General features: G+C 41.6%; 1 protein-coding gene across 1 annotated transcript in view; it reads right to left on the reverse strand.

The window, feature by feature from the left end:
* Positions 1 to 580: 580 nt before the first annotated feature.
* The window catches only part of LOC119400133 (nuclear hormone receptor FTZ-F1), a 338767-nt gene continuing 326635 nt past the window's right edge, over positions 581 to 12712 (reverse strand). The window contains exons 6-7 of the mRNA XM_037667112.2: positions 9951 to 10051; positions 581 to 7965 (exon numbers count right to left, since the gene is read on the reverse strand). Coding sequence (XP_037523040.1) covers positions 7819 to 7965; positions 9951 to 10051 — 248 coding nt within the window. The 3' untranslated portion in view covers positions 581 to 7818. The remainder of the gene's footprint in view (positions 7966 to 9950; positions 10052 to 12712) is intronic.

The following is a 12712-nucleotide window of genomic DNA, read 5'->3' on the forward strand; positions in this document are numbered from 1 at the left end:
AGTGGACGGGGACCTAAGCCAAGATCTTGACAAATATTTCAGGTCGGTGCCAGAGGTTGGATCTCTGCCCCCCATGAAACCGTCCAGGTGGGGGGGGGGTCCCCTTAGCCCCCCCGTACTCTCCACCTATGAACTGAACAACAGTGGGCTAATATAAGCCTCAAACCGGAACGACCATTTGGGCAAGGAGATCAGTTTTCCTTGCACCTCCTTTTACGGAAATGTTGGGGGGCCTTTCCTTGTTCACCTACTTATATATTAGCAATGTCACAATGCGTGTTTGTCGCGCACATGTTGTGTCCTTTCTTTGTCCTTGTCCAGTTCCAGCATTAAAAATTGCTACTGTGTGTTACCAACAAGGCCAAACTTCTACCCTTGTAAAGCTTGCTGAGCACAAGAATATGTTACATACTGCCCTTCTGTGATATGAGGTTTTGCAACTTGACATCACTATAGTGCCCCTGTAGAAGAACTTTTTCCTTTCTCTCTACACACTTGATATAGCTCCTGAAGGCTTCATGCAAAAGCCTCAAGGGAACCAATACAAGTGGCTGAAATCAGACTGATAAGATAAACCAGATTCAAATATCAACAATTTATTTACACAGTTCAACAGTGGGTGAAGATTCCTTGTACAAATGTTTTCTTTAGCGAACCAACTTTTCAAATAATGTCTCATTCATTTTCTTTTTTTGCTCAAACGAACAGGAATAAAACAGAAAAGCAAGAGCACAATAAAAAGCTTAGAATGAAATGTACAAGGTCAATCAAAATTTTCAGTTTCCACTCAAGACGTGGGATTGTAAAATTGAATAGAAAAGGCAGTGTCAAAATGCAAGTTCCAACAATGTGTTTTTCTTTTTCTCCTCTCAATTCTCATCCTATCATACACAGTAAATGTAGTATGCAATAATAAAAGAAGAATGTGTTTCCTCAACGCTTTCTTTTCTTTTTTTTTTAACAAGAAAACAGCAGTGCAATTTGCAAGCGATTCATGGCTCAGTGTACAACAAAAGATGCAAAAGAAAGTAGGGGCAGGGAGCAGGGACACAAATATGCATCAAAGGGAAAAGAAATTGATGAGATTACACACACAACAAGACGGTTATTCATTTCTTCTGAGATCGGCATGTACATTCAGAATATGGTTACGGAATATGCATGTACATGGATACTTTCACAAGGGTAGAGTAACAACACAGCACAGGAGTAAAACTGCGGCTTTCTTTCCAGTATAGATGTCTGTCACCAAGGGCATTCAAAGACCCTGCCTTCTGCTTGCATCACAAAGAATACCCACTTCTTGAAGGCTGCTCACAGTGTGTATGCATGACAAGCACATGATCTGTGCATTCAGCTACACTATCATGAAACAAGGAAACTTATCCCAAGGCAGGGCCCTTGGCCACAAGATGTAACAGCCACTCTTGCAAAGCACAAATGTGTAGGGATCCAATCACTTCAGAAATGACAACAACATGGGACAGAAAATGGAGGATAACTCTTCTATCAATTCGCTGATTGCTGACTAGTGGCGATGCGTAGCAGCGGCGTACAGGGCTGTCTGGGGAACGCCTCCTCACAAAATAAAAACGGACTGGGGAAAGGAATAGAGGAAGGAAAAAACTGAGGACAGGCCCCCGACAGTCTTAGATGCATTGCAAAAAGTGTGGTGGAAGTCACATGCGTCATCTTAGGCTTCGCTGTCCTCGCTCATGGGGCAACAGTTGTTAAGGAAGCTGGTTGCAGTCTCTAACATGACTTAGCACAAAGCATGCAGGAGACACGCTTGCCTCCAAGATGAGAAACTTCATGATGACAGTCATCCCATAAGCTAGATGTGCCTGCCAGAGAAGCTTCGCACTGAGCTACGTCAGAGCTTCTCCTCGAGTTTTTTCCTTCCACCATGGGGGAGGGGATGCTCAAGTGGTATGCCTCGTATCTCCAAAGTGGTGCAACTATCAGGCCTCAATTTCCCGAAATCTCGCACACCCATTATTTTACTTTTCTCACTTAATAGGTTATTCTGGTATATATAAGGCACATCTTGATAACTATTCATCATGCTCCAAATGTCTCACCACATCGCTTTATTTTTTAAATCTAGGCAAAAAAAAAAAATCGAAGGAAAGGAATATACAACACGATTACAGGAGTGCCTGCAGTAATATTCTCATAAGGGCTGTACTCTGAGAACTCCATTTTCTCAATGCCAACAGCCAACACTTTCCAATGCTCTCAAATCCTGTATATCATCATACTTAATCCTACTACACCATATTCTTACTTATCTTTGCAGACAGGCGCCCCTTGAGCCTTGTGCGAAAAAGAGCGAGCTATGAGGACCAGATCCACAACGTGAACCATCCTTGTGCGCTTCTAATCAACTACAACCACAAACCTGGTGCAAAAAAATAATTTAAAAAAGTTTGCTTGAAAAGCAATGTTGCTCCACCAAACAGCACTGACAAAATGGTTTGTGCCGTAATTTGTAGTCTCTGTGTTCTTGCAACATGGGTGTAGTTGAACTGGAAATGATATAATATTATCTGTTGATGACAATATCATTAAAAGGATCCTTAAGACACCTGACAATGTTTCCTGTTTGCACTTTCAACTGTACAAGTGAGAAATGCCCAGAAACATGCCATCACAAATACACATATATGTAAGCGTCTTATAAAACTAATCTGCCATCAAATACCATTCTGAATAAAAATTCTGTGCAGTGTCTGAATAGTGTTAAGCCATAGTAAGCAATCCTCACTGCAGTATGTTCCATTCAATTTGTTCAGATGCTACTGATATGCTGTCATAGTTCAGATGAGAATGTATAAATAAATGTGACAAATGTACAGTTATAGACAACCCCTAGTGAACCTATTTGTAGTTTTTATTTGAGGTGTCGTAAATATGACAAAGAAAAATTAATTAAGGTGGACAAAATAACAACTTGCCACTAGTGGGGACCGAATGCACAACCTTCACACCTTGTGGGTTCAAAGGTTGTGGGTTCACTTTCCACCAATGTGACTTGTTTTTTAATCCACTTCAATTCTTGTCCTTTATAATTACTACACTTCAATAAAGAACAACAAATATTATCTCCTGTGCTTTCCTTGGCTTCATTATCTGTCGAGTCTAACAAAGGAAACAAGCCCATCAATCCATTCGCCTTCAAATGTACAGTACGTTTTATCAAGATTTAAACAACCAAATTTTGCTCATAAGACTGTGCCCATTAAACTTCCAAGTTATATGACACATTTGGAGGGGAACATTGGGAGTAGGATGAGTTCTAAGATGGTAGGGTAATAAGCAACTATCGTTGCTCCAATGTGCTTTGTGAGCACAAGCAATGTGAAGACGACATCATGACTTCCTAAAAAGACTGAAAAAAACTAAATTAAAATCAAGCAACCGAGATGCAACCTGGCAAATTATGGAATTGATATACTGCTCCGCTACAAGATATCCAGGGGCATTGCCAAGATTTTATTTGAGGGGAGGGTCCAACCCCTCTAAATGCGTGTGTTTGTATGTGTGTGTGTGTATATACACATACAAACTGATGATTGGAATGGAACCTCCAACCCTTCCACCCTCTGGCTACACTAATAAAAATGACCTAAGCAAGACAAGCCACTTAGCCATTTCTGCAGTTAAATAAAGATAAAAAGACACCCAAAGGTGCCTTATTTGTTCATTCAAGTAGGTGAAATAATGGCTGCTTTTCAGACACTAGGTTTGAACTTCCGTGAAATATTTCTGGAAAACATTTGTATCTAAATGTTAGCATTATGCAGGAATAAAGAAACACAACCTTCGAACCTTGTAAAAGCATTAATCTCTAGCACTGTGTAAAAGAGTTCGAACTGATACACAACCAATTCGACTACACCCACATTGCAGACGCCTGCCACATATGCATGAAAATGCAAAGGGTGCATTCACTCATGCGTTACAAAGGCCTATACACAAGCATTCGAACTAAAGCATTAAGCATCCATCCCTTTAAAAATACTGCAAGCAAGAAAGGGATGTCAACAAGACAGCTGAAACTTGCTGCTGCAAAAACTAGAAGCAAGCAAAGCTCATGATGAAACCTTCTACACAATATGGGTCACATGACAGCATGGCAGCAACAACAAGCACAGTGATGCAAATGTTCCTTTTTCTCTCCAGTCACACAGCAATAACGCACTCCTCATGGTGTGTAGGTTGGCAGTGGAGTTCAATGGGAGCCACTCAGACCATCATTAACATTGTAACAAAAGCACTACTTCAAATGAAAAAAAAAAAAAAAAAAAAATGTGCGGGCACAGACAAGAGTGTTTGTTACAACTTCGATTCATCCTCTTAATACTTGCAACCGTGATGACAAGACACTGGAATCTAATGATCTGTACACACTTTTATTTGTTTTCCCCTCAAACATGGAAAAAAAAAAACGCTGTGTAATGATTATTACACTAGCAGTCATTATTCAATGGAGGCTGCGTTTTATACAAATTGGTGGTGCTGCAACAAATGGGCTCTTATGGCCTCTTATCCACCTTTGTTTAGTAAAGACTTCACAAGAGTTCAAAGCTGCCAAAGCAAACCTCCAGTTGTGAAGTACACTATGACACGGAAGCGCTCGATGAACATCAATTAAATACAATGATCTGAACCAACATGAACTTTGTGCTTGCTTCTGGCTGTGGAACACTAATATCACGAGCAAATGTGCACTGCGTGCGGAAAAACACAAAAAGCATGATGTCAACTGAAAACACAGCCTCTCTACTGTAATATTTCTTACATCTATCATCCAAATTCAATCAAGTTGATAATGCTGCCACATGAGGGGCTTCCAATGCCAAGCCTTCACAAAATCAGTTTTAAGGTTTATGAAAAAAAAAATAGTATTGCACAGGAATTACACAATATAATTCCTCATACATCAAATGGGTAAAAAAAGGAAGGTCATGATCATTTTACATGCTCTCAAATCGGGACATTCATGCACACATATTCGTTGACAAAAATAACATCAAAGAAAAAAACATACACTGGAGGAACTCGCGCCATAAAGGGGGAAAAAAATAAAATGATGTATGCATCTGTACTCTGCTATCAAGATAAAAACATCTGTGATAAAGACAGTGGTCTATGTACACATTGACCACAAGGGTCATCAACAAAAACAAGCTAAAAAAACAAAACTAAAACACATTGAGCTGCGTTGAACATGCTTTGTTGCTGCACCCAGTCCGTCCTACACGTATTGGCTATGTAAGTATATAGCTTTCACAAATGGCCGTGAAAGTGCATTCTAACATGAAGGAGGCAACATATGCCACAAACAAGCCTAACAGTCCAAACTTGGCAGTCACCTGCACGCAAACCATAACTTCACTCAATGATGCCTCGGCACTGGAACAGAATATTCTGAGGGGCAAAAAAATTGAGGGAAGCACACAAACCTCAACTTTTTTCATTTAATTTTTTTTTAAATATTAAAACTAGATGTTCACAATGCCTAAGTAAACTTCTTAGAAAGGCACGGAATCATTAAAAATCGACCTTTTCGAGCTTCTGAACACTTGTATAAAAACTAAATATCTTTAAAAAAATAAGCAGGGCTAGTTAAAAGTCTAAATAGGACTATAAATAGTAATTAAGCATATCATATGCAACATCTGCCTCTGAAAAAGCAAAGGTAGTGTGCGTAAGAAAACTTCGCAAGAAAAAAGCCCTTTTTTAAGTTCTACTAAATAAAGGACAATTATTAAAAAATGCACCATGCTGCCAGCATTAGGCCGACTACAGTCAGCTTGCTGTTCAAGTGAGTGAGCCTGAGCTGTTGAAGGTTGTTAATAAAAAAAAAAAATCCACAATTTCAACCAGAAAGTATCCCTGCAAAAATAAATTCATGCTCATCAAACCTATCAATTGTAAGACTTTTTCCAATTTTCAAGAGACAATGAATACAAAGCAAAATATTTTGCCTTAAAATAACAGAATTATATGCACTTCTGTGTAACTACAGGTGCACCTGTAGCAATATACGAAGTGATAAAAAAATAACATTTTAACGGTGAGAAAATTTTTTATAAAACATTCTAGGTTGTAATAATCATCAGTAGAAAAGAAAAAGCAGGCGTTTTTTACTCAAACCTGTGTCATTAAATAGAAAGAATCAAGCAAGCTAATGGAAGACCGAACTATCGATACTCTTGAGACATAGCTTCATTAGGTTAGTCGCTAAGACCAGGCCCACTGTTCACTTTTCATGGTCAGGCGTGTAATGAGCATTTACATATTCCTCAGTTGGTCATTACTATGCTTAGTATTATTTCACCAAAAAGCAAACAGTGCCGAGAGCATCTCCTGCTCCGTAAGAAAGAAAAAACAACAACAATGGAGCCCTTCACAACCTTTCCAAGTAGCATTCTGTGCAGCGATCAAACTTTAACAATAAAAAACAAAAGATGACACAGATGCTCGGCTCTGGTGATGATGGCTGGCATGGCTTAATGCACAAGGAGGCGGGCTGGGAAATTCGATTCTTCTGCGAAATGAAAAATGTCCACGAGATGAGGTGATAATAGCAGCAGAAAGGAAAGAAATGAGAGAGTGGGGTGCCCAGCACAATGAACTAGACGAACGGACACTCCATGAAAAAACATGAAAGTAAGCAATGAGTGAAGAATATAGTTATAAAAGATATTCTAGACAAATCTGGCATACGCTGCTGTAAGTAACAAGTTAAAAATGAGGGAAAAGCATGCGACAGTCACCCATGCAAGAAACAAAGAGTGTCAGGTGGGGTGGACCAACAGTCTCCCTCTTTGTTCTCTCTCACACAAATTTCTTTTCCCTGAGTCTGTCCAGTCTCGTAAGGGGAAAGAGAAAAGTCCTTTCTCACTCACTCGTCTAGCCTGATGCCAATGCAACTTGTGAATGGATGCACTCACACAAAAACAGCATGCACACCATCGCGTCCAAAAGAAAGGGAAGTTGGAAGCAAAAGCAAAATGACAGGAACAAGGCAAGAAAAAGACGAAAGAATGGAAAGATGCTCAGACAAAACCTCTCCTATTAAGGTCTCGCCACCCACACAAGCTCCATAACATTGTGCAGAGTCCCTGTTGAGTTGTAGAGCTCGCGACACCTCCACACAGAATTTGTGGCTCACACGACACACTTGGCCAGCCAGCCAAATGTGTCGGGTGGCACCCAAATGTTCTTTGCGCACCTCAATGTTGTTCTATTTCTCTTATTTTGCGTACACTGGTACATAGGTACATATATACGTGTGTGTGGATCTATATATATATGTATATATATTTATATATATACTATACATCTGCACTCACTCGGCACGCATTCACAGGGCTGGCCAGGCATCAACGCCCATATGGATGCACACACAAGCACACACTATCACATCCATGTGTGTTGTGTACACGAGACGACAAGCATGTTACTGAATGCTAGAGCTCTCACACGGGTGCTCCCCGCTGACCGCCGGGCCTGCACAGAGAAGGCAGACCCCTTTTTCTCGTGCTCACTCTTTTACTGTTTGTATCCCAAGAGAAAATGTCATCCGCACACTCCGCTTGAAGCCACGGCCGGCCCGGCCACATGGCTCCCTGGGCCAGACGCAGCCCCGGCGGGGTAGTACGAAATGGGCAGAGGACGAGAGGCGGAGGAGGAGGGGGCGCGCGCTGTTTCTCACACGGACGCGGAGCGGGCCAGGTTCCGGTCAGGGTTCTTCCGGTCGAGACGTTTCCGGCGGAGGGGCGTGGGGGCGGGCGGAGGAGCCGGATGCTATTTCTTCTTGGCGTGGAGCATCTCCATGAGGAGCGTCTGTGACGGGGCACTGCCGCTCATGTGCTTGTAGAAGAGGTACTCCTCCCCGCGTGTGCTTATCAGCTTCAGACTCGGAAGCATCTGGTACAGCTGGCCAAATTTGTCCTGCAGAGGAGTAAGCCACACTCGGGCATCATGCACAGCAAGAAAGATGAGAAACCCATCTAAGCAAGATATCGCCACATCTCTTCTGCCCTATACATGCCGTAAAATCCCGAGCAAGCGCCCCCCCTACGTTGAAAGATAATCAGACAAGATTTGGAGGGGAGGCCCTTGCTTGGTCGCAGGCCAAATTCAAGATGGCGGCGGGAGAAACTAAGAAGAATGCACACCCGTGGTTCTAATGAAATGCTGAAATTCCGGGCACAATGCGTGGCAAGATTACTTCCTACGACCGTCTTCAGTGAACTGGCGTGTTCCCGAAGCCTATCCTTGAAGCCTATCCAACGACAGGTTTCGGGAACACACCAATTCATTGAAGACAGGCATGGGAAGTAATCTTGCCATTCATTGTGCCCGGAAGGGGTGCACCCCCAGCCTGTCTGACATCACCCTCTTAAAATGTTATCGTCAAAAGCGTGTGAGAGAGATCTTCGAGGCCTGTACTATCTACAAAAGGGGCGAGCAATGCGTAAGCATACCATCGCTTGATCTGCTAGACAAGGAAATCAGCTACCCGACGTCACACACACGTGATTACAATTGTAACAATATTTTTTTTGTGCTTTCCTGTTTTTATTTATACGTGTTTTCTTCAATAAAAATTTTCAATTGGCAGTTAGTGCCCGTCCTCTTGTCATCTTCCTTTGTCCTGTGTTCGCGCTGTTTTTCCACTTTTGAGTAATGTGCCAATTAGCCTGCCTTTCGCCGCTTCTCCAGTTTGACGTGCCACCTTGGCACCAGCTGATTAATCTACATAGGTTGCAAATGTGCGAGCAGAACAACAAAGCACATTACACCACATATGAACCATGGAATACAGCTTAGGTATTGCTGACAGTGCAGAAAAAAAGCAGCGAGAATCGCACAATTCTTCAGCTAGGAGGAGGAAGCAAGAAAAGGATTGGAACTTTCTTGGAGAGTGGTCTACCATATTTACTCAATATGTGCCTTCAAATGCAATGCGTAGCTAATTTCTTATGAACGGGAATGAAGAATACAATGCAATCAATTGTTAAAGCATACCCTAATTTTCATGCTTTGCTCATCATTTTTTATAGTGGCTCTCACTTGAAAAATAAAAATTTACTGCATGTGATTCATAGTGGATTGGGCATAATTTAATGTCAGAGGCTTTCTTACCACTATCAACAACCCAAATGAGCTGATCTTAGGATCTCTATATGGCATTAGAGGTACCATATTTCTTGAACATTTGTAGGGCCTAACAAATTGAGCAGGCACAAAGTACTACTGCAATTCCCACAGCTGCAGCGATGTGTGGGTTCATTTACAGAATTTTTTAATGCAAATGGTTTGGACAGCTACAAAAACCTTCATGGCCCTTAATGTGCATGTAACTTCCAACACAATTTTCCATAAATGCAGTGAATATGGCATACACAGAAATTTGACAAACCAGACTTGTGCAGAGCAAATTTATGATATATCCAATACATGGCCACTGCAACAGCAGCAACAATAAAACTCATGGGCTTTTACGAGCCAAAGCCACAATCCAATTAAGAAGCACAATGCAGTGGAGAGCTCTACATTAGTTTTTACCACCTGGGGTTCCTTAACATGTAAATAAATTTATCTACATGAGTGTATTCCCACTCCTGCTGTATGGAGATGTGGCAGCGACAGCATGGATCAATCCCACAACCTTGAGCTCAGCTGTGCAACACCATAGACATTAAAGCTACCATGGCAGATTGCACAGCAAATGGGATATCTGAACACATTTCAACTCCAAAGAAAGAATTCGTTCAAAGAAGAAACATTCCACACACCACGACTGCATTTCACAACTTCTGCATAAGAAAGATTGCAGGGATTCCAGCTCAAATGTTCCCAGTAATTTTGTTTGACTAGCAATTTTCCAAAATTGGAGGGCGTAGGAAGTGTTAAACCAAAAATGTACGTACGCTGATCTGAGGGTAGTTGTTGAGACAGTACTCAAGGTGGACCTGCTTGGTCTGTTCCTGTGCTTCATGTACCAGTCGCACGTTGCTCAAAGTCCGCACGTCTGCTCCAGCCACACCAGCACACACAAAGAGGAAGACAGCAGTGGCCCACCAGGAAAGGAGATGCAGTGCCACACATTTAGAACAAAAATATCTTGAACAGATAGCAACAGACTAATAAGTCTTCAGAGACTGCTAAAGTCTTGGCCCGCTAGCGAATAATTTCCTTATACCAGAAGGTTCAGTAAAAGCACTATAAACTAGCAGCAGTGCAGCAATTTTTCATGCAGATGAACTTGCAATGAAAGCTTCAGTAAAAAGGTAATCCTTATGCAATTTGAAGAATCGAGAGAAAGAAACCATTCTACTAAGAGCTTCACAAGAACAACAAACTACTTCATTTTCTCTCATATCTCGTTTTTGGTGAAACAGAGGGGAAAAACTGATGCATTGCTATTCCAGAACTGTTTCTGTGTAATAAGCTTACACACACACACACACACACACACACAGACACACACACACACACACACACACACACACACACACACACACACACACACACACACACACACACACACACACAAGCAACAACAGTGGCCAGAGAAACTATACTCGCGGACAACTTTTCTTGGCAATGAAGGGAAGGCTACGGGGGCGGAGCTACTGCACATGTACTGCTCCGCGAAGTAGTCCGGTTCGGCGCGCGTTTCGAATTTAGTTTTGGTTTGTGAACCTTCTGTACCTCCTGTGACAGCCATTTCATTATTCGAGCGGCCGTCACAGGCTTAAACAGCCATTTGTTAGTGAAATTCGTCCCAAGTTCCCTCGGCGAGTCGTCGGGAAAGCTGGAGGGTGACGAGCGCTCACCTGAAGACGAAGGCACCATTTTGACTGTGAGGTACACGTAAAAGGTGCGACGTTTTCACAGGTGCAAAAACGCGAAATGACACTGCATAAATCAAAACAAATATAAATATCTCCTTGGTGCGTGCTGACCCTCTCTTCAAACAGCGCCCCGTAGAAAATAAAGCAATGTTGTTGTTTTTATTCTCACGCAGAAAACACGGACGCAATTGTGGGACTATAATCTTCAACGGTAGCACACGCGTAGTTCGGCTCTCTAGCCTTTCCTTCATTGCCAAGAAAAGTTGTCCGCAAGTACAGTCTAGTGATATAGTCTGACAACCTATATCTGACAAAAATATTTAGGTATGAGGATGAAACAGCATGACTAAAACAAGAACACAAAGTAGTCACACTGCTTCATCCTCAGTTCTAAATATGAATCATCTATCTTTCATCAAGTTGCTATTAACAAAAATAATATGCACTGCAACGGCAGGCTGTTCTGCTGGCAAATCATGATACCAGGCCATTAATGTAGCCAAACCCTTCCTACCAATGGCTGTCTGTGCACACACACAGCAATGGTTGTTCACTTACGACTGTCTAGTCATGCCACTGTTCATGCCTAATGCTTTGCTTTAGAATGCAATGTGAACTACGTACTAATGAACCAGTATTATACACAAAATATTCCGATTGTCTAGAAGTTCCCGCATGCAGATGCACAGACTAGTATAAAATGACTGACTAGGTAACTGCGGCAAAAGTAGCTAAACTATGTGCACAGTTTATAGTCACCTGTACGAAACAAAAATTATGAAAGTTGGGAACATTTACGCTTAAGAAAAGCTTAATTGTAATTGCTTGGTATAACACGAAACATCACAGCAGTACTGATATTGATGTCAAATTTATCTCAATTGAAGTGTTTTGTGGATTTTTTACTGCTTTTTTTAAGCTGAAAATTATGTCAGTATTAAAGACATTAAAAAGCAGGAGGTCGCAAAGTGATTTCAAAGAAAGATGTACAAACCCCAATATTCAGTAATGCACCTATAAAGGAACGCCCAACATGAACATGTCCAAAACACTGACAGTGTTTTTTTGGGCTCACTCACAAGAAGCATTACAATGATGTCAGGCATTTAGAGCCAGGTTTTGCCAACAAAGTACTTGCATCTCTGAATACGGGGGTAAGTTTCTTCCCCTTTCTCCTAGCAGAATAAAGCACTGTGTGGTCCAGTGACTGAGGGCATAGAACTAAAGCCTAATGCTAATTCCTCAGACACATTTTTCTATGTATGTTAAAATTTACCAAAGTGAGTCAAACTGAACAAGGTGTTCTCTTTCTGAAACGTTTTGGTAGAGTGCCATGTGCCATGTGAAGAAGTATTGTGAAGGCTGTCTTTAAAATGCATGCACAAACTAACTATGAGCTAATCACATATGAGTGTAGCAATGGCAGAAAATTACACCCTTTCTGTGAAAGAACTTTTTTTTTAGCTCTTCATCATGAATGATGTCAAATCTAATAGGCGTCTCCCATTACTGTGAATGATATAGCTACACAAGTACTGATCTAACATCTGTCTTCTCAACATCGAAAACTAAACAGAACCAGGCAGGGGTTAAGCATGTTGCCTTTGCGCATTAAGGCAACATAATGGGCAGCCCTAGTGATGCAGTGAAACTATGCAAGTATCACACTTACTTGTAGTTCCCTGAGCTCATCTACAAGGGCATAGATTTTGCACAAGGTTCCCTGGGGCTCCTTTAAGGCCAGTAACCCATCCCCACAATGTTAATATCTTACAAATTGACTCCAAAAAACAAGATTGTTCAGAATTCTGCCAAGAGACAGTGAAAATCAGGAT

The sequence above is a fragment of the Rhipicephalus sanguineus genome, chromosome 1 (genome assembly GCF_013339695.2).
Source record: "Rhipicephalus sanguineus isolate Rsan-2018 chromosome 1, BIME_Rsan_1.4, whole genome shotgun sequence".
Taxonomy (NCBI): Eukaryota; Metazoa; Arthropoda; class Arachnida; order Ixodida; family Ixodidae; genus Rhipicephalus; species Rhipicephalus sanguineus.